At 40.2% G+C, this 20,572-nt stretch overlaps 2 protein-coding genes across 5 annotated transcripts; both read right to left on the bottom strand.

Annotated features, from left to right (window-relative positions):
* Positions 1 to 528: 528 nt before the first annotated feature.
* Positions 529 to 4,880, bottom strand: LOC116247593 (uncharacterized). Its single transcript, XM_031619775.2, has 5 exons — positions 4,379 to 4,880; positions 3,488 to 3,989; positions 2,303 to 2,504; positions 1,726 to 2,211; positions 529 to 1,151 (listed from the first exon to the last, which is right to left on the bottom strand). The coding sequence occupies exons 1-5, from the start codon at positions 4,800 to 4,802 to the stop codon at positions 750 to 752; spliced, it is 2,016 nt and encodes a 671-aa protein (XP_031475635.1). The 5' UTR covers positions 4,803 to 4,880; the 3' UTR covers positions 529 to 749.
* An 11,101-nt stretch (positions 4,881 to 15,981) lies between these two features.
* Positions 15,982 to 19,968, bottom strand: LOC116247594 (trihelix transcription factor GT-4-like). 4 transcript variants are annotated; one of them, XM_031619777.2, is made up of 4 exons: positions 19,715 to 19,968; positions 16,743 to 17,087; positions 16,432 to 16,656; positions 15,982 to 16,321 (listed from the first exon to the last, which is right to left on the bottom strand). In XM_031619777.2, exons 2-3 carry the CDS (start codon positions 17,083 to 17,085, stop codon positions 16,445 to 16,447), a joined length of 555 nt encoding a protein of 184 aa, XP_031475637.1. In that variant the 5' UTR covers positions 17,086 to 17,087; positions 19,715 to 19,968; the 3' UTR covers positions 15,982 to 16,321; positions 16,432 to 16,444. The 4 variants fall into 4 exon arrangements, with proteins under 4 accessions (XP_031475637.1, XP_049931742.1, XP_049931741.1 ...); XM_050075785.1 differs by lacking the exon at positions 19,715 to 19,968 and adding an exon at positions 19,592 to 19,646 and having other exon boundaries at positions 15,982 to 16,337; XM_050075784.1 differs by lacking the exon at positions 19,715 to 19,968 and adding an exon at positions 19,592 to 19,646.
* Between the last annotated feature and the right edge of the window lie 604 nt (positions 19,969 to 20,572).

The raw sequence follows: 20,572 nt of genomic DNA, 5'->3' as shown, positions 1-20,572 counted from the left end.
ATCATGGTAAAAATTTAATGAGTTGAAAACTTTTTTGCACAACGAAGGTGTCTAGAATTGTTTCAGAATTTGTCTTATTGGAGTATTTTTTAAGTACCGTGGCATTTTGGAAGATATATGAATTTAATATACGAGTTCAGTTTGAAAGATGTGGTATCGCCACTTTTCTTCATTCCCGTGACCTGCTTTCCTTTCTCCCTCAAGAGTACAAAGGTACTATCACAGAGCAAGGCCATGTTTATGTGGAAAGGACATGGTATCGGATGCAATACCCGTACCCTGTGTAATAATGTTCTCTCCTGTTGATTAAACCACCTGAAAGAGCAGATGGGTGGTCCGTCTGTATTGTTGTATGGGCTTATTATAATAAAAACGAGTTCTACAGAGCAACCAGCTTGTTGTGATGCACAGTCTCGTGTCTTGAAGCCACTGTGGTGGTTTGCAGCATCATCTCTGACTTCAGAAATAGATTAGCACGATCCAATCATTCAGACAATAACTGCATATCCGGATGCCTTCTTCTGATGTAAAATTTTGATGATAACGTTGCAGACTGTTGTTGACCAAGTAGCAAACAGACTACAAGTCATAGCGAAAAGAAATTCAGTGCACGCGTATGCATGTGATCTAGCATGTCCAGACTCCAAATCAAATTATTCACTAGTCAACGGATGCAAGTTCCTAATTGACGAGGCTTAAAGGATAATATTTTGTTTGGTGAGTGAAAGGGACTTGTGTTCCTCTTCACATCATATCCTGAAAAGAATGAGGTCCTGATCGACTCCCGGAGGAATGTGCCGCGCCGGAGGGAACTTCTCAAGGGTACCGGCCACGAGTTTGGCGTTCTCGAGATACGACGCGTACTTGCATTCGATAGGCGCCATGGCGTTCCCGTTTGAGTTCAGGAAACCAGAAGGTGACGACCCTGCGTCTCTGCCTGCTGGTTTATGGCTGCCCTTCAGGATGCTGTTGATTGCGCTCTTCCTGAACGTCCAGTCGCCGGTCTTCCAGTTGAAGCGGTAGAGCGGGAGGAAGCGCTGGGCATATATGGCAATGAACTCGATGGCAGCCAGTATGAACTCGAATTCTTCATGCGAAATGAAGTATGAGAAACTGATCCTTGTCCATCCAGGCTTTAGTCCGTTGTAACCCTGCAAGCGATCGTTGAAGACATCGTCATAAATATACTTCTTGATTAAATGACAATAAAGAAATGACCAACAAAGTGTTTCACGAAGACGAAATCAATAGCTTAGAAATTTTATATTTTTATGTCAACTGCTACAAGCTAGAAGTGAATGTATAGCGGCCGTAATATAGGTACGAAATGGAAAAAAGAAATCAGGATTTGCCGATAAGTCCAATGAAAATCGATTTAAATGAGCCAAACCATGATAAAAAAAAATGGGTAGTATCCTGTTGACATTACTAGTAACAATTTACACTTTTTATTACTAAAGAAATGCCAAATATTACTTTTTTATTCATTGAAATTATATAACACTAACAAATTTCCGGCAAACTTTCGAAGTTTATTCGTTATTTGTATTTCTGAAGTATTCGAAAAGGTTGTATTTGAACTTTTCAATTGCTGGGATCCGATTGGATCCGGTCAGCTTTTGTATGTATCTTCGACGAACGATTCGATTCAGAGAATGATATTGACAGAGAGTTGGCTGCAAACATTTTCGGGGATGAGGACATCGAGCCAATTACGTCAACTACCTTGTGGATGGCCGAACGAAATGCAAGCGACTTCTCCTTGCCCACTTCCAGCAGGACATGGCCGTACGGGCCTGCGCAGGAGCAGCCGCCACGCGCTTGGATTCCAAAGAGATCGTTCAAGAGTTTGGCGACGAAGCGGCCATGGAGGGGTTTGTCTCTCCTTGTGGCCCTCTCCCCCCACATGAATACGCCGGTTTTCGGATCCCCTTCCTTGCCGACGGACGTCGTCTCCGCCGGAGAGGTCGTGCGGACCAAGAAGGAGACGATGGGCTGGCGCTTGGCCTTGGTGTTGCCGAGGACGATTACGTTGGGGTTGGAGAGCAGCCTCTTGAGAGCGCGTCCGAGCCAAAAGGTCTCCTGGGAGTCGATGAGGTGGTAGCCCATGTACTCCTTCACCCAGAAGGCCAGGGCCGCTCTGATCTTCTGAACGATCGCCGGAGTTCCGGCGTCCTCCCTCTCCTCTATGTCCTTGTGGTATAAGGTATCCTGGAGTAGATGAATATGATCATTATGACGAAGATGAAACCAAATGGGCAGTTCTTGATTGCTGAATACGTGGTGGATGATTAAAGGGTACCTGCTCATTGAAGCCATTGACGAAGGCGACAGTGCCTCCACCACAGGTTGAAGGCGGCGATGAACAGAGGCAGTAGAGGGTCTTGCTCATGAGCAGAATCCCTGGTGTGCCAGGCCCGCCCACGAACTTGTGAGGGCTCAAGAACACTGCATCATACCCTTCAAGCTCCCCGGATCGCACGTCAATCTTCACGTATGGTCCACTGCCCCCAAAAGGTCGAAGTAATTCAAGTTGGTAAACGTCAAACATGTTGCTTCAATGGGCTTTAACGCAACTTAGTGGTAAGGTGACTCGGAAGATATGCATTTCGAATGAACAGGGGTGTGCACGCAACGCACTCAAAAAAAAAAAAAGAGAGAGGTATTTTAATATTTTTTACTTAGAGTATGTGCATCTTAATTTTTTCATATTTTCACAATCCCCTGTCGTCTTTCTAAAAATCTCTGCATTTTGATCATTACACACTCATGTACATCGATTGTACAAGTAACCAGTTTCGTTTTTTAATCTTTATAGTCACTGTTAAGTTCACGTAAGTCCCAAAAAAGCTGTACACATCAACGGTGAGGGAAAATTAAAGATAGGAGTTTGGGCCTTTTATTCCTGTGAGACGGTTCTCTCCTGCTCACCTGAAATGCTAATCCCTTTTGTCTCTCAAACAAACTAATCTCAGCTGATATATTTGGAGGTTGTACAAAATAGAAAACTGAACTCCATCTTTTACATGTAAGAGGACTTCTATGTCAATCAAGAAAGTTATATCATAAGGACTTCTATGTCAATCAAGAAAGTTATCATAGATTCGGTAAGAAAAAAATTGGAGTGGAGATGCACTGGATTAATAACTAATGGGTTCTAACTTGTCTGTGAAAGTCAGATTATTGTTAGTAGACGTCCAGAAGGTAGCTGTTGTTAGCTTTCTAGTTTGACAGTGATACATGAGAGGATGACATTAATTTTGCATTTTCCAAAAAAGATTGACTTTAAAGTGAAGGCTGAGGTTGCAACTTGGTTGCGGAATGGATCACTCTATCTCCACATAATAAATGTCATATCAGCCATCTCTCCAAATGAATCTTTGCTAAAGTAAGTTCGCTAATTAGAAACTTCCCCTTTTTACTAGAAAGCTGATAGAAAGTTGCTGTAGGTCATCAAAGAAAGAAGTAGATTGACAAAAGCAGTTACCTGGCGGCAAAGTCAAAGCAAGCGAAGGCACCATGCCCGTGCAAGAGCCTAGCCAAGGCTCGGGTGTCGGTGTAGATGCCCGTGACGTTGCTGCAGGCAGAGAAGGAGCCCAGCAGTGGTCGGTTCGCGTACTTGGCCGACTTCAGCTCCCTGCGCAGCGCCACCATGTCCACCATCCCCTCCCCATCAACTCCGATCTCCACCACCTCCGCCAGCGACTGCCGCCACGAGAGCAGGTTGGAATGGTGCTCGTATGGCCCCACGAACACCACCCACCTCTCCTCCGGCCTCAGCATACCGAGCACCCTCGACCTCATCGTGGACGGCAGGGCGATGCCCATCACCTCCTGCAGCCGCTTGATCGCCGCCGTCGTCCCCGACCCGCAGAAGAGCAAGGCATCGTCGGCGGCGCCGCCCATGCAGTCCTTTATGTACTGCGTCGCTTCCTGCACCATCTTCGTTGTTCGGTGGCCGACGAAGCTGTCATCCGTGTGGGTATTCCCTGTTTTCAAGGTAGAAAAGTACGCGTTAAATAGATTTTCAAGTGAATAAAAGAATGTCCTACCAAAGTAAAGTGCTAAGTAGCAGTGGCTTGCGAAGAAAAGAATAATGAAACATAAAGGAAAAAAAAATCCATGTTTATAGTTTAGACAATATATAGAGAAAAGGACTAGTATGTATGAATTATCAAAAGATTTTAAAACAGGAGTTTATCTCGTGATGAGATCATGATACTTTTGAATATCCGGAAGATGGTACACGAATTATCTTCAGCCAATCAGGGAAGAAGAAATTGGCTTGCTATGTATAAGAAACACTACTTACGCCTTTATAGACATCACTGAAATGCTAAAATCCATAGATAGGGAGAGAGGAAGAGATGGTCATTACCGTAGAAAGGCAGGACTTTCTGGACGATGTAGTTCTCGATATGGTGGAGGCTCCTGCCGGAGGCGGTGTGGTCGGCATAGGTGAGGAGGCGCTTTCCGAAGGGAGTATCGAACTCGACACCCTCCCCAACCAGCTGAGACCGAAGCCAAGCACACTTCTCCTTCACGCTCGCGCTGCCATCCACCACTCCCTCGTGCAGCGCCCGGAAGGACTCGGTCCGGCACCGGAGACCTTCAGCGGCCCCCGGCTGCCGATCGATATCATTTGCATATGGAGACCAACATATCTCATACACTTCATCTAGATCGTCACACAAGGCCGGAGGAGCAGCAGCAGGTGCGACTGCCCTGGATCCTGGTTTCAGGACGAGTGATTCGTGCTGCTTCTCGTCACCATATTTGGTGAGGTAGTCCCCAAGCATCATATGAGATGATCTCCCTAATGCCTCTCTTGATTCTTCTTTCCCAATGGCGTTGTAGTTGGACTCGCACGGGATAATAAGAAGTTAAACAAAAGACATGCTTTAATGAGAGAGAGAGAGAGCAGATCAAAAAAAAAAAAAAAAAAAAAAAAAAAAAAAAAAAAAAAAAAGGACAAGTGGTCTTCTAGGCACAAAAACAATCCCCAAAAAACAAAAAGAGAAAACCCTCATAAAGTTGAGTTGGTAAGAGAGAGTATAGCTGGTCGAGATAGGAATTGTATAGATGACATGTTTCCATTTGCCGTGTTATTTTTCTAAACTGTCAAAAAGGAGTCACAAGAAGAGGACCTGTCTAAACCTGCGCCCGTCCTCATGCCCCTCATGCCCTTGTTGATTTACGGACGACGAGGTTCACACAACCGCAAAAATACAAAGGATTCCAGTTCTCTACAACAAAAGTCAAATCGTCGTGAAGTTAGATAACCATTGGTATTTTCAAGAGAAGAAAGACAAATTCTTACAAGAAAAAGAAGTTGGCTTTAGTAAAATGGCCACCAATATCATCTGAACTCAATAATGTAAGATTAATAAAGGAGGTGGGCAGCGCAATTAATTGGTCTCATCAAATTAAATGTGGCTTGAGCCACTGTTTTCTCAATCGAGGGCATATCATGCCTACACGGAACGTAGTCAATTAATAAGTGAACAGCTACAAGAAAAGAAATTAATTATTTTTGCCTTTGGACCCACGAGGAGCTGGCAAACTTCATTTGAGGAGCAAACGGTGGAGACCACGCATTGAAGGCAAAAAACCGGTTACGTGCACATCCTGCAGTGTATAATGACTAAAATATCTCTAACAAAGTACAAAAGGAAGAGTTTTGAGAGGACAAAAAAATATGAAAATATTAAAAAGTCTAAAATGTATACATCTATATAATTTTTCTTTTTTTAAAATACCCCAATTACCTCATTTCTTTTTCTCTTGAGTGTACATTTGTTGATTGCACACAACTCAATCTCCCTTTGAAAGGTCGTATAACGATGGATTTGGAAGTTACACCTTTCAATCTACATGATAATGCATGCCCTCTTTCCTAGTTGTTGGGTGATAGAGCAAGATTGTAGAAATTAATTGAATTTCAATTTGAATTTCCCACCATCTAAATCAAATCTTGGGTTATTTATGCTTTTTTAGAAAAACCCACGCATTATGGCTGTCAAGGAAAGATTGTTTCTCTTTTCTAGTTAAGATTATGGTGTTCTGTTCCTTGCTTTCTCTATCTGTCAATTCTGAAGAAGGTTGAGGGATGGTCCATCCTGCTTACCACTTGAGGTGCATCTAATTTGAAGAAGGCCGCACATGCTTTCTCCTCCAACATGCATCTTATGATAATACCGTCACCGCAAGCTTTCCTTTGTGTAATGGAGTCACGCCGGCCATCTTGGAGGCCCTCCACCCTCTAACTCTCCATGGCAACAAGGTGCACCATCTAGTTCTTGGCAACTCAGTCCCAGCCCCGCTGAGCTCTCCTAAGCAACATTTTAGCATCCCTCCTTACCACTCTCCCTACTCTCTCTCTCTCTCTCCTAAGCAATATATATATATATATATATATATATATATATATATATATTTGATGTTATTCACTTCTCTTGCACAACATTAATTCTTTCCCCCTTTGTCTCTGTAACTTTACATTTCTTGTTATCCTTCCCTCTCAACTATGACTTTCTGCAACCTCAAGATGGTATCAGAGCCACAATACTAAAATCTCATCTTCTCGAGGGCAGCCATGAACACCTACAATTGGTCAGGCGACAGTCATCAGTGTTGATGTTCTTCTACGTGTCGACGAACTTCCCAAAGTTCAGGGGTTCGTTTCTGCCGAGGAGGAAGGAAGGATCGCTTCCACCAAGAAGGAGGGAAGAACTGATGGGCTAGGTCTTGGCTTCCCAACTGGTGCGGCTTTTGCAACTCGACACGATCGACACACCGCTTCTTCTCAGCAATGATGGCGGAATCGAAAAATCAAAATCCCCAAATTCCCCCAGTGAAAGCAGTCATGAAGGAATCGGATCCAGCTCTCAAAATCACCATGCCACCTCTTAACGGTGGAAACTATGTGGTTTGGGCGAAATCGGCAAACTTATACCTATGTGGACAGTAAAAAATCGGCTAGATCAACGGAAAGATTAAAGCACTTGAGAAAGACGATCCTAGCTATGAAGAATGGGAAGCCAATGATCGAGTTGTAATGTCGTGGTTATTAAACTCGATGGAAACCGCCATTGCAGGGAGTTTTCTATTCCTTGATTTGGCCAAAGACATATGGGACACTCTAGCAGAGATCTATGGTGAAGACCAAAACCTGGCCAAAGTTTATCTTCAACAACAGGATGATTTACAAAGGGAGAGAAGTAGTCTTATGTGTACCTAAGCTCTCTTAAAGCAATGTGAGAGGAACTATCCCAACATCGTCCCCTTATCCCTAACATGGAAGTGCTGAAACAGAGAGCTAACGAAGATAAGGTGTTCAAGCTTCTTGCTAGTCTAGAAGAAAATTTTGATTATCTGGAAAGTCAAATTCTTATGTCTTACCCTCTTTATTCCTTTAACAATGCCTGCTCTATCATACAACGAGAAGAGACCAGGCTACGAGTTCGAAGACTAAAGACGAATTCAAGAAAAAAAAATTCACCTACTGATAAGGTTGCATTCGTCGCCAAAACAAAAAATCTCAAACTACACCAAGAGACAGGAACAATTTCGTAGCAGATACTAGGTTTGGTCGAGGAAGAAGTTCTTTGTTTTGTACTTACTGCAATAAACAAGGACAAACCATAGAACATTGCTGGAACCTGAATGGCTGTCCAAGCAGAGGAAGAGGACAAGCTCCTAACCCTGGTCCCAGATGTGAAGATGATATTGCTGAACTCACACGTCTGCTCAAACAAATTACTTGCAGCAACCTCGCTATTACAACCAAACAAGAAACAAAGAAAGGTAAGGCATCAAACTCACTACCATGTTCTTTCTTGGCTCGTTCTAATAGCTCAACATGCATAGTTGACAGTGGCGCTACAAATCATATGACTACTTGTTTAGAGCTGTTATATAATGTCAAGTATGATAAACAGATACCAGTCAAACTAGCCGATGGGTTTACTACATCTGTAGTAAGGTATGACTCTCTCTTTACATAAACCAACATATTACATTGCATAATGTGTTGTATGTACCTAAGTGTGAAACAAACTTGACATCTGTTAGCAACTGAGTAATGTTTTGAACTGCTATATAATTTTCGTTGAAAAAAATGTGATACTAGTAGACAACAAGAATCAGATGAAGATTGGTGAATGCGGAGAAGCAAATGGCTTGTACTACCTGACTCAAGAGTACAATTCCAGCATATACGCTACAATAAAGACTGCAAGAGATGCTCATATATTAAAGTTCTGTTGACTATGTTTCTAGGCTCTAGATTCCTAGTAGATAATTGTGAGGCATGTACCTTGGCTAAGATGACCAGGTTGCCTTTTACAGATTCTGAATATGTCGCTAAATCATTCTTTGATTTGATACATACTGATGTATGGGGACCAACCCCTGTGATTGGAAAATCTGAATATAGATACTTTGTTATTTGCATAGATGACAAATCTCGAGCAACTTTGATTTACTTTTAGAGAAGGAAAAGTAATGTATTTCTTACATTTAAGCAATTTTTTCAATACACAATCAGTCAGTGCAATCACAAGATTAAGACACCAAGGTGAGACAATGGAGGAGAATACATTAATGTAGAATTTGAGGAATTCACAAACAAGCAAGGAATGTTACTTCAAACCACTTGTAGAGGAACTCCCCAACAAAATGGGGTAAGTGAAAGACGTAACAGACAACTGCTAAATTTTGCTAGTTCTCTAATGTTTTACATGAATGTTCCTCCACAGTTCTGGTGTGAAATAGTGGCCTATGCATGCCAATTTATGAATAGAACCTCTAGTCACACACTAGATAAGAGGAGCCCACTAGAAATTCTGAATGGTAGACCCCCTTCTTTACAATACTTAAGAATCTTCAGATGTGTATGTTATGTTCACTTACAAGAAAGTGCAAGTTACAAACTTGAAAGACGAGTTGTTAAGTGTGTTTTCTTAGGGTATTCATTTAACAAGAAAGGGTATAAGTACTATGACCCTATAAGAAACAAAATGTAAGTATACAGGGACATCAAATTCATGAAAAATAAACCATTCTATATTGAAACTATGCAAGATGCTTTCAGCAAGGGGGAGAATCTCATGCCTTTAACAATCTTATACTTGTTATACCACTTCCGATGGCAAACAAAAATGATGATGCATTTATAATATATGGTCCTAATCTGGTTGATGAAGAGACATGAGACAACTCCAACTTGGATGTGGGTGTGACTGAAAATGCTTAAAGCAGAAGGGTTGATTGCATAAGAAAGAGACCAGCTATGTATAATGATTACTATATATATCATGTTCAGAAGAATGACAGTTAATATAGCTCGCTGCCCTAAAAAAGAGCCACATACTTATGAACAAGCTAGCACTAAAGAGAAATGGAGGAAAGCAATGCATGAGGAATTAGCAGCCCTAAAAAGAAAAAATCAAACTTGGAGCTAGTAGATAGACCTTCAAACAAAAAGTTAATTGGCTGCAAATGGACATATAAAATCAAATATAACAACAATGGATAGGTGGAGCGCTTAGGCAAGACTGGTATAAGGGCTTGACACAAGAACAAGGCATTGACTATCATGACTTTCGCCCCCTGTTGCAAAGATGAACTCATTACAAATACTACTTTTAGTAGCTGCAATAAAGAATTGTATAATGTATCAACTTGATGTAAAGAATGCTTTTCTTCACAAAAACTTAAAAGAAAAGATCTATATGAATTGCCCCAAGGACTACATGTTCAACATGGTACTCAACCACAAGTGTGCGAATTAAAGAAGTTACTATATGGGCTTAAGCAGTCACCCAAAGCATAGTATGCAAAATTGAGTTCCAAATAATTGAAGGAAGATATAAAATGAGTTGTGCTGATCATTCCATATTTGTAGCATAAGGGAACAGTTATTGCTATTGTTTACATAGATGATATAATCTGAACTCTAGAAGACCTGAGCTTTCTTGAAAAAACCAAAAAAGTTTTGAGAAAATGCCTTGAGATTAAAGATATATGAGTATTACACTATTTCCTTTGATAAAAATAATACATAAACTAAAAGACATATTCTTGTATAAAAAAACGTATGTTGCAGATTTGTTACATGAATAGGGATGACAGAGTGTAGAGAAGTTGATACTCCAATGGAAGCAAACTTGAGGTTGCTGCAGAAGTTAGTTGATAAATTGTTATATTTGACAGCTGCTAAACCAGACATCAGTTATGCAGTAAATATGCTAAGTCAGTTTATGCACCGCCCCAGAAAATCCCATGTGGAAGTAGTCTATCATGTGCTGAGACATCTTAGGAAGACAGGTAACAAGGGCATCATGTTTAGAAGAAACAATCATCTACAAATATATAGGTATGCAAATGCCGACTGAGCAGGAAATCAGAATAACAGGAGATCAACCACTAGTTACCGTTGCTTGGTTGGTGATAATTTAGTCTCTTGGAGGAGTAAGAAACAAACGGTTGTTGCCAGATCAAGTGCCAGAAAGTGAATATCGAGCTATGGCTCTCACTGTGTGTGATCTGCTATGGATAAAATACTTGCTACAAGACATGAAAATAAACATAGATCAGCCAATGAGCCTCTTCGGTGATAAAAAGGCTGCAATTTACATTATAAATAATCTTGTGTTTCACGAATGAATGAAACACATTGAAGTTGACTGTCACTTCTTAAGAGAAAAAATTCAGTGAGGAATCAGAATATGGAAGATCTTACTTGAGAGGGAGAATGTTAGGAATTCATCCAAAAAGCTTTGAATTAGTTAGGAGACAGATGTAATATAAGATGTAATATAACTGTCTACGGTTGTATCCCGTTGGTAATGTGTCTGTTACCTATATATACATTTCTATCATATATATATATACATATATATATCTGATGTAATACTTAAAAATGAATGAGAATTATTCACGTCTCTGGCACAAAATTAGTTCTTTCTTTCTCCCTTTTTCTCTGTTACTTTACGTTTCCTGTTATCTTTCCCTCTCAACTATGACTTTCCCCAACCTCAAGAACAAAAACAGGCAGTCAATTGAACCTGATTCTGGTTTTGTGTAACACAACTGAAAATGATATAAACACTAGTTCTCTCAAAAAGGTGGCATGAACAGAAAATGGAGACATTTTCTTAGTATTTCAGATAAGAAAAGTAATACAAGAGAGGAAGTGAATCAGCATGGGAGGAGAAGGATGGAGGAAGAAGCCAGAATCCCTCTCTTGACTCGGTCCAATGGACAAAAGGTCCTTCACAGTGTGAGAAGGAAAGAAGGCAAATGGACAAAGCGTCCTTCACAGTGTGAGAGGGAAAGAAGGCAATGGTGCGCTTCACTGTAGAAAACTGCAACCTCTCTGATTCGTCGCCGTCCATTTCCTTGCTTCATCATAGAAAACTCCCTCTTTCTCTCTCTCTCTTTTGTGTTTTATTTTTCAACGATGATGTATGGATATTAAGAATATAGAGCTTGGTGTTGCCGTGTTGGGTAAGAGTTCTATCACGGCGAGATATCGGACACCTGTATGGGTGCTTTATTGTTCTATTCTCTGCCGCAGAAATAGTATACGGTGATTCTTGGATTTTAGTGATATTCATATGCTAATATTCATTCACGGACTAGTCAATTGTATACTAGAGCCAACTATGTATGTTTTTTGGTATCTATGCTTTGGAGAGTCTGTGGGTTAACATTCACAATTACTACCTTTCATTAAAATGTAAAATGAAAATGTCTGCACTAGTAAAATGAAAATCCATTGCACGCAACAACTGCATCAAGTTCTGCAATTTATAAGAGTACTATTTTTAGCTGCAATTCAGAAATATTGCATTCCAATAAAGCAGACCCTTCTTCGGCCAATAACTTATATGCAAGAACCCAATCAATTACTCAAAACACAGATTCATTGTAGACATTTTGAAGCATAGGTTAGGCATGTTGTAGGCATCGGCATACTATTTGTTGTAGTGGTCTAAGCATAATATACACTAATTATATGAATTTATGCATGCGACAGCACAAAGGCCTAATATTTTTCATTCATAATGTGCAAGCATTACGTTTGATATTTGATCTAATGGTAACATATTATAGTTTCAGCACGTATTTAAGTGTCATATTATGTATCCAATGTTATCTTATCTTATTTTAATCATAATAAAGGTCCCTTGTGCCGTCCACTTCAAAGATCGACAACGTCCCTTGCTTTTAACGCCCAAAAGCTGTACATGATTCTTATTCTTTTTGGATGGGTTCCTTCTGCTGTCCATTTGAATGACCAAAAGATTTCCGCAACTCCACTCTTTCTCTCTTGCAAGTTGAAAAGAACGTCCTGTATATGATCACATTAATGCAATGGACACTAATATTATACCTGAACAGAACGAAATTTCCAACTTACATTTTAGTCTTTGTAGTCTTTTCCACAATTCTCTAGTGAAAAATAGCAAAAAGGAAGAAGCAAAATAAATTAAAAAAAAAAACAAAAAAAAGGGCTGCCATTTTATCTGATTTTAATCATAGTGTTGTTAAATGCGTGCACCTCGGCATGCACCAGACCTATTAACGCACCAAAAATAAGAAGTGAGGCGCAAACTAACTTGATGTGTGCACCTCATTGGACTGATGCTCACACATCAATTAGAACTTTTTTTTTAAACCCCCAACTGTAATGCTAGTTTTCCTTTTTAACATTCAAGAAAGGAGTTTCAATCATCTACATTTTTGGGGCCCTTTGGCAATGAAAATAATTTTTCACCGTTCAATGATTCTGCCCTAAACCGTGTACAGTCTATTCTTGATTAATAATAGGTCAGAAGCCTATCCTCTAGTGATGTAGTTTTGAAATCTGCTCTAAAGCTTGGGCAGATTCATGAAACAAATTCTTACTGTTGCCAAACTCATAGTTTGTATTTGCATCGCACTGTTTGTGATGGCAGTTACTGTGATTTGTATCCATTCTCAACACCCGGCAAGTTGAGCTTGGCATAAATAGCTTTAGCTAATTTGCAAACCAGATTTGGATCCCAAACAAAACCTGGTGATTGAGACACAGACTTCCTCAGGAAGCTCCCCATTTAAAAATGGGTTTGCTTAACATCAAGTTGTCAAAGACGCCTTAGGTAACCTGAACCTTTCAGAGGAGAGGGAGAAGAAGGTTTATCTTTTCTAGTTAATAATATTATACAAAGTTCACATCAGAAAAACCATGTAAACTGTAATCTTTTAAGGCTTCTCTCAACCTGCTTATGATAAGTGACAGTATATGCTATCCACCCCACTGTATTTAGAACGCTCAGTATCCATTCTTTCAGTTAAAGCTGATTCATATTAGCCATGTACAATGAACATTTTGAACAACAACAAAGTGCTCCTTTTTTCTCTCCACCTCCACAAAAACTTAAGCAGAGCCCATCCATTACCTTGTAAACCTCAAAAAAATGACATCTTATATGTCACTAACATAGTTTTTACCCTTCCTTCAATCCTGACATAAAACACATAAAAATGTACATCAGCAATGTTATTTAACACTGAGATATCATATAGATGATGCAAGACTCTGGATATCCGTACAGCAACATGGTTCAGCTTTCAATCGTTAATAAGGATGTGGACACCCGTAATTCAGTAAGTACCAGATAACAACGACAATCCCTAAACACCTGCTCAAACAAAGCACGTAACGCTATTTGACAGAGAAGACAATCTTCTTAATGGAGTTCATACATCTGTTCTATTCATAGGACTTCTAGAGGCAGTTGATCGATGGTGTCACCTGTACATAATTTAGAAGATACATAACTCAGATAACCTACATGTGTAAAATCTGGTTGAGATGGCCACGCCTATTTAAAAGGTGTGAGAATCATAATATTAAAGCCTAACTCCATCCACGCTATCTCAGGTATTTTAAGGAGAGAACTGATCAGTTAGGAATCATGCAAAAACCAAGTTTTGTAAAAAATTGGTTTCATGAAAATCAAGTTCTCTCTCAATAACATGTTCTTTAGCCTCCATCTCTGGATCTTCTTCTTCCCTCTGCTTTTCTACCTAACAAGCTCAACATGCAAGTCTTTGATCTCAATCGTATTCTCCTAAAACAACTAAAACATGAAAGAAATTTACAGATCTATGAATTAAATAAAAGAATCACAGATTCTCACCACCCAATCTTGACGGGTTGACAGGTGTCCCACTTCCCCAGATTCTCACCCACCCAGTCTTGACGGGTTGACAGGTGTCGCACTTCCCACTAGATCTCGAAGTGGCCTTGGACCCTGAGGTTTCCATTGGTATGGACAAGTGATCAATTGATGGTCTGACGCACCAATATGGTTGTGTTTGTATGTGGGGCATGCATAATCATTGAATCTGTTGTATAACACTTGGCACAGCGTTTGACAGCAAGATGGTTACGAAGCTAGTCCACTTCTGTACTTTCTTTCTCTCTTATTGTCCACAAATATGTCCCATTTTCTTATTCTGTACCTACTGATTGCATTTTCTCTTGAGTTTGCATATTGGTCAATTGCTGTACTCGAGAAATGTCAGCAGACACTGGATAATTGATGATGAGAGGATGGGAGAGGCAGAGACCTTGTTCTCTTAATTGCAATATCAGCCACAAACCCAACAAATGTTTCTTCGATGTGAATTTGCTCTTTAACTGCAACAAACTGTAAAACACATTTGTCTCCTTTTGCAGCATGGGTTTCCTTTTAGGATGGGGGCAAGAGATTTAGAAGCTTCATGCCACCGATGTGCAGATGGGCGGCTCCAATCAGTAATTAAATTAGTTTAACTGGCGAAGATTGGAGTGCGATATGGACTAATCTATCCTCAGTCACTCAAAATGGTATTACTGCCGAAGTTGCATAAGAGTTTGGTGGAAGAGATGATCAACTAATCAAGCGATTGCACATTTTTTCACTAGACAATTGTGCAAGCTGCACCAAAACCTACACTGGTTCTGACAGAAGGCCGTAGATTTTATCTTTGTATCTTGAAGAGCATTTCCAGCTTGATGGTGGTACAGCCGTCATTATGACTGGGTGCCCCACTGAAAGTGAGGACTTCATTTGTGCCGACTCTCGTCAGTTTAAAGGATCAAAAGTGATTAAATTGATCATTTTACCGATACTCACTTGACCTTGTGGTATCACCTGATGATGGTATACTGAAATCCCAGGTTCGAGAACTGGTAGAGCCAGAGAGAACCAAGATTAAATTGTCCGTTTTGTTTTTGTTGAAGCGTCAAGCTTGTTCCACTAGAATCACCCACTTTTTGTCAAACCGACATGGCTGTTTCTTTTTGCAGACATTCAGGGTTTTGATTTACTTTTAAGTAGCTGCTGCTAGAGAACATGCAAAAATGCTGGAATATGATTGTGAATACTTTCAGAAAGCTACTGCATTGCACTTGTGGCAATACCTTGTGTTGTGAATACTTTCAGAACCCTACTGCGCTATTTGCGCCTGTGGCAATACTTTGTTTCAATGGTGGTGCATTGACTTAATGGTAACCGAGCGCCAAATGTGACCACCTGGTTTGGTGGATCAAGTGTTTGAAGTTCAGAGTCATGGCTGCTGAAATGCCCAAGCTGTGGAGAGGCTTCCTTCTTCTGAAACTTAACCGGGATATTGACAGTCCGTGGTAGAAACTAAAACATGGTAGTCCCCCCTTGACAAAGCCTCAGGAGTTTCTCTTTGCGCAGAATCTAAAACACGACAGTTAAAGCTATACACCTATTTGTGAAACTAACCCAATCAGAGTCGAATAAATGAGATAGTTCTGGGTGAATTAGCACAAGTTTAGAGACAGTCTACGACAAAACGAGACGGAGATACCTCTTCTTTGTCCACCGTTCAACTGAACCCGATTTTATTTGAAAAATAGTTGAAATTTACTTGCATATATTACATCATATATATTATTGAATATGCTACCTCTAGTAAAAGAAAAGAGATGCCTTGTTAACAACGGCTACTTCTCACAATTTTTTACATGCTTCCAAGTCATTGAGAAAAATCAGGTTAAAAGTTGAACGAGTCAAAAAACATTTTAGCACTATGAAGGTGCATCTGGAATTGTTCAAGAATTTGTGCAACTCAAGTAGTTTTTTGATAACCAATACACGAGGAAATACGGTTTGCCACTTTTCTTCATCTCCAGAATCTGCTTTCTTTTCTCCGCAAAAGAACAAAGGTACCACCAAAGAGCAAGAGCAGGTTGCTGTGGCCAGGACATGGTATCAGATGCGATGCCATTAGCCTGACTTAACAATCATTTCTCCTGTTGGATAAAACAACTTGAAAAGCTTATGGGTAGTTTGAGTTCATATATCTGGGTAACCATAGTTAAATAGTTAAAATAACCATAAGTTCAAGAAATCAGAACAGCACCTAAAGCATAGTCTCACGTCTTGAAGCCACTGTGATGGTATGCAACATCCTCTCTAAGCTCAGCAATAGATTCAACATCCTTGTAGGTCCCAACCTCTCTCAGCGCTCTCCATCCGAGCCTGGATAGAAGCTCCCTGAAATCCTCTTCACTGTACAAGGTTGCATCCTCACTGCTCACGACGTGTTGATTGCACTCATCATACTGGTAAATCTTGATGGTGACACCTAAAAATGTTGGAGTTTATTCCTTGGAGAAACTTGCAAATTGATAAATGGCAGTCTTAATAAGTAGCAGCCAACAACAGCTATACCAAGATCAACATGAAGGGTATAAGTTGTCAACGGCATTGCACGATCAAGGCTTCTGACTACGCCATCTCCATCTTCCAACCAAAATGATCGTTTGGATCTTAATCTGAAAGCATTCCTAATGGCCTCTTTGATTGCAGCTGAAGATCCATCAATTCCAATCTTTCTCGTCACATCGCCCCACTTCACCAGAATAACACGCCCTACATCCTGTTTCTGTTCAGCAGAAAAATTGCAGCCTGTGGCACCATCCCAAGGTGTCATATCTGTTATGCCCAATACGTTTCCTGCGGTTTGGTTATCATCTTCATATCTCCCCTTTGAATTTAGTGGGGAAGCATCCATTACTGAAAAAATAAATTACAATTTCAGTTTTTCTGGCTAAAATAGCAAAGCAGAATTTAGTGGAGACGCAAGTCAGACGAAGAACTCTTTTCAGTTCTTTTCCATCTTGTATTTTGTGACTTTTAAATAATAGCAGAAAATCATTCAAATTAAGCAAATTTCTGGATCTGAAGGAGGTCCCCAGCCCATAACAGACACAACTTCTTCAATGATGGCAACCATCAGACGCACATATAAATTGAGTGAAGCAGGTTGAATCAAGACAGACACCAACACTGTGGACTGTCTGGTTGTCTAAATTGGGTCTTTGTGCCACTGAGACTAGCATCTAACTACAGCCGTTGTTTTTCTAAAATATCCCTTTTACATACCTGATTGTACTATTTCAAAAAATAATTTGGCAGTTATAACGACTGAATATCCATGATATATTCTATCGAACATTTTCATCCATGAGAAGATTAGCAAATGGTATACAGCTTTACAAGATCCAATCATCAAGCGTCTCGTTATTCTGTAGCAGAAGAACAGTTCTTAACTGGATATCCAGTAAACTTGCTATGATATGAAAAGTGATATGGAAACAAAACAAAAAAGTGTAGTGCGGGAACAATATATACAATTCTAATTTATGTATACCCACTAGATCATGTATTACATGCACGTGCTTGACATTCGTCAAATGGTAGTACCACTGCAACAATCTTAGTAGAATCAATATTGATGAAGTCAGTGAAATTGGTCGATATTGCCTGGCATTGGCTAGTTTGTTAGTGTAAACCACATTTGTACTTAAAACAACAAATAGTTGAAGCCACATATACAGGACAATATATATATATATATATATATATATATATATATTATCGTACTGGCTGCTGTAACCTGAACCGAAAAAGTGAAAGCATATTCTGCATTCAGGAAATCAGAAATGCCATCTGTATCAGGCATCTACATAAAGGTTTTGCACCTACAAATGTTTAAGGGAAATGAACCATGGCCTTAAGAGGAAAGAAACATTTCAAATGAAATAAAGTTAGCCTATTCCTTCCAGATCAATCCACTAGCCTTGAACTCATAGAAAGTCTTATCAATGACCACAGGTGTATAATCGCACGCTGGAGATTTTCCCCCATACCTAACAATTTTTATCTTCCTACTGTCCAAGAACGGAAGAAATCATATTTTCTTTCTCATCTAGACAAAGTCACCAAAAGGGCATGATTGCTTGCGGCCCTGAGAATCACCAAACTTGAAGCCTGCTGCATTGCAGAGCAATGGAACCATTTACAATGATTATATTTTTCAAACGCCATAAAGTTAGCATCAGGTGAAAATCAAAGTATATATATTTCTTGGGTTTTCTTTTTCCCCCGATGAATCCTTCAAGATCAGGGCACATTAATGAACTCGCTTCTAAGAGGAAAATCTTAATGAGTCCCAAACACCATGTATTATCCTTAAGAGAAGAACACCATGAAAGCTTAGGGTGCAGAATGGTATGGTTGGGACTTGATATTCACAACTTGCCTAACCACCTGCTCTCTCCTGCCGGCAGTGAAGGGAACAAAGTAAGAAACGTTGTTTCTAAGTATATGACATGAACAAATAATTTTATACACGAGCAAATATTGAAAAATGGAAAGGAGGTAGAGGTGAAAACCACTTAAGTTATAACTAAACTCGATGAGAGTTCGAGTGGATCTCTTAAATCAATGAAGCCCCATTTTAACCACCACAACACCATAGACACAACTTGCAGACCAATTTAGTAGGATAGGACAGAAACAAGGGAGATGCCAATGTTCACATCAAAGGCAACAGAGGTGAAGACCAAAGTTATCAATAAGCAGCCTTCTTTTGAATCCCTCTTCAAATCAATACGAATCCTTAAGAAAATGAAACAATTATTAAGAATATCTAAGAAAATAAGACAATCGTAGTACGGGATTCAAACCATTTGATACTTCAAGACCCTTCCTGCGACAAATTGATAGGACATCCTCCACATCCCGTTACATTCCCCAAACTGTCAGCAATATAGGAACCACTTGACGAGAACCAATCTCCTAGTGATGGATTACAGAAAAATTTACTTCCCCGCAGACTAAACCTAGTAGTGATGTTGAGGCCTAAGACGGTCATCCACCAGAAGACCCTACTTGGTGAACCAAATTTAAGACCAAACGTTGCCCAAAATTCAAAACCATAATGTACACACCTAAAGAACAAGCAAAGCACAAGGTTCTTCCTAATGCTACCATAAATGGAAACGGCAGATTAGCAACCTAGAGAAACATGGCACCTCAATTTTCGCCCAAGCAAGAAAGGCACCAGAAGCAGGGGATGAAAAAGAAAGCTCTTCAAAACCACAGTGAACGCACCTAAAGAACAAGCAGCCCAAGATTCTTTCCCATGGTACAATAAATGGAAAAGGCATACTAGCAAACCAAAGAAACATGACAACTCAATTTTCACCAAATCAAGAGAAGCAATCCTCCCTGACCTATCTTTATCGATGGGTCGCGAAAGATCAATTTGGCCATCAACAGTATGTCTCAAAATTCCAAAAGTCCGAATCATATGCAAGACAGAAGAATTAATGAGAACGCGCAATCGAAGAGGGTACCTTCTTCTTACGTCCGCTCTATCAAAACGACTCCCGTCTGGAACCACAGAAAATTCCCCATTAACCGAAAGAGAGAAGCTGAGTATGCAGAATATGTAGAAGAGAATCCTCAAGTTTTCTTACAAGGGCTCAAAAAGGAGAGGTAAAAGGAGGACCCTAAAGAGAGAGAGAGAGAGAGAGAGAGAGTTGTCACTTCATTAAACTCGGACCAGGCTTGTCTCCTCCCTTTCTGGTAAAGAACGCTACTTTTGGCTTCGTTTTATTTTATTCTTACGTCTGCATCTGCTGCCAATGCTTGAGATGTGAATGGGGGATGATGACCATGAAGATGTTGATGTTGTGGTGCTAGTGTTGACAATCTTCCACCGTTTACTTCAAACCCATCAGCAGCAGCAAAGGACTCCCTCTACCTTCCCCCGCATCCCTGGTCAAATCTCTGACTTCAATAAAGTAATTTCTACCGGGCTTCGTTTTATTCTTACGTCTGCATCTGCTGCCAATGCTTGAGATGTGAATGGGGGATGATGACCATGAAGATGTTGATGTTGTGGTGCTCGTGTTGACAATCTTCCACCGTTACTTCAACCCATCAGCAGCAGCAAAGGACTCCTCTACCATCCCCCGCATCCCTAATCTCTGACTTCAATAAAGTAATTTCTACCGACGACCTGTCCCTGACCTAGTCACAGGGTCAGGCTCGATCTTTCCAAGTCACAAAATTTTGTGATCTTGGGTTGTTCGCCTCTACGTGGCACAGCGACTTTTTCTTCTTTTCTTTTCCTTCATGATCGTCAATCATAAGCACCGCCACCGCAGCGTGTCCATACGAATGAGAAGATCGATTCATACACGTAAGGG

This window comes from Nymphaea colorata, chromosome 2 (genome assembly GCF_008831285.2).
Source record: "Nymphaea colorata isolate Beijing-Zhang1983 chromosome 2, ASM883128v2, whole genome shotgun sequence".
Taxonomy (NCBI): domain Eukaryota; kingdom Viridiplantae; phylum Streptophyta; class Magnoliopsida; order Nymphaeales; family Nymphaeaceae; genus Nymphaea; species Nymphaea colorata.
Note: the sequence above shows the minus strand (reverse complement) of the source record. Positions and strands in the feature narration are given on the sequence as shown.

Coding starts and splice junctions, on each gene's coding strand:
- LOC116247593 (XM_031619775.2), bottom strand. CDS start 4,802: ATGATGCTTGGGGACTACCTCACCAAATATGGTGACGAGAAGCAGCAC. Junction 2,212..2,302: donor TCAATGGCTTCAATGAGCAG/GTACCCTTTAAT, acceptor CATCTACTCCAG/GATACCTTATACCACAAGGA. Junction 1,152..1,725: donor TTCGTTCGGCCATCCACAAG/GTAGTTGACGTA, acceptor GATCGCTTGCAG/GGTTACAACGGACTAAAGCC.
- LOC116247594 (XM_050075785.1), bottom strand. CDS start 19,631: ATGGCCAAATTGATCTTTCGCGACCCATCGATAAAGATAG. Junction 17,088..19,591: donor CGACCCATCGATAAAGATAG/GTCAGGGAGGAT, acceptor TTATTTTTTCAG/TAATGGATGCTTCCCCACTA. Junction 16,657..16,742: donor TACCCTTCATGTTGATCTTG/GTATAGCTGTTG, acceptor CAACATTTTTAG/GTGTCACCATCAAGATTTAC.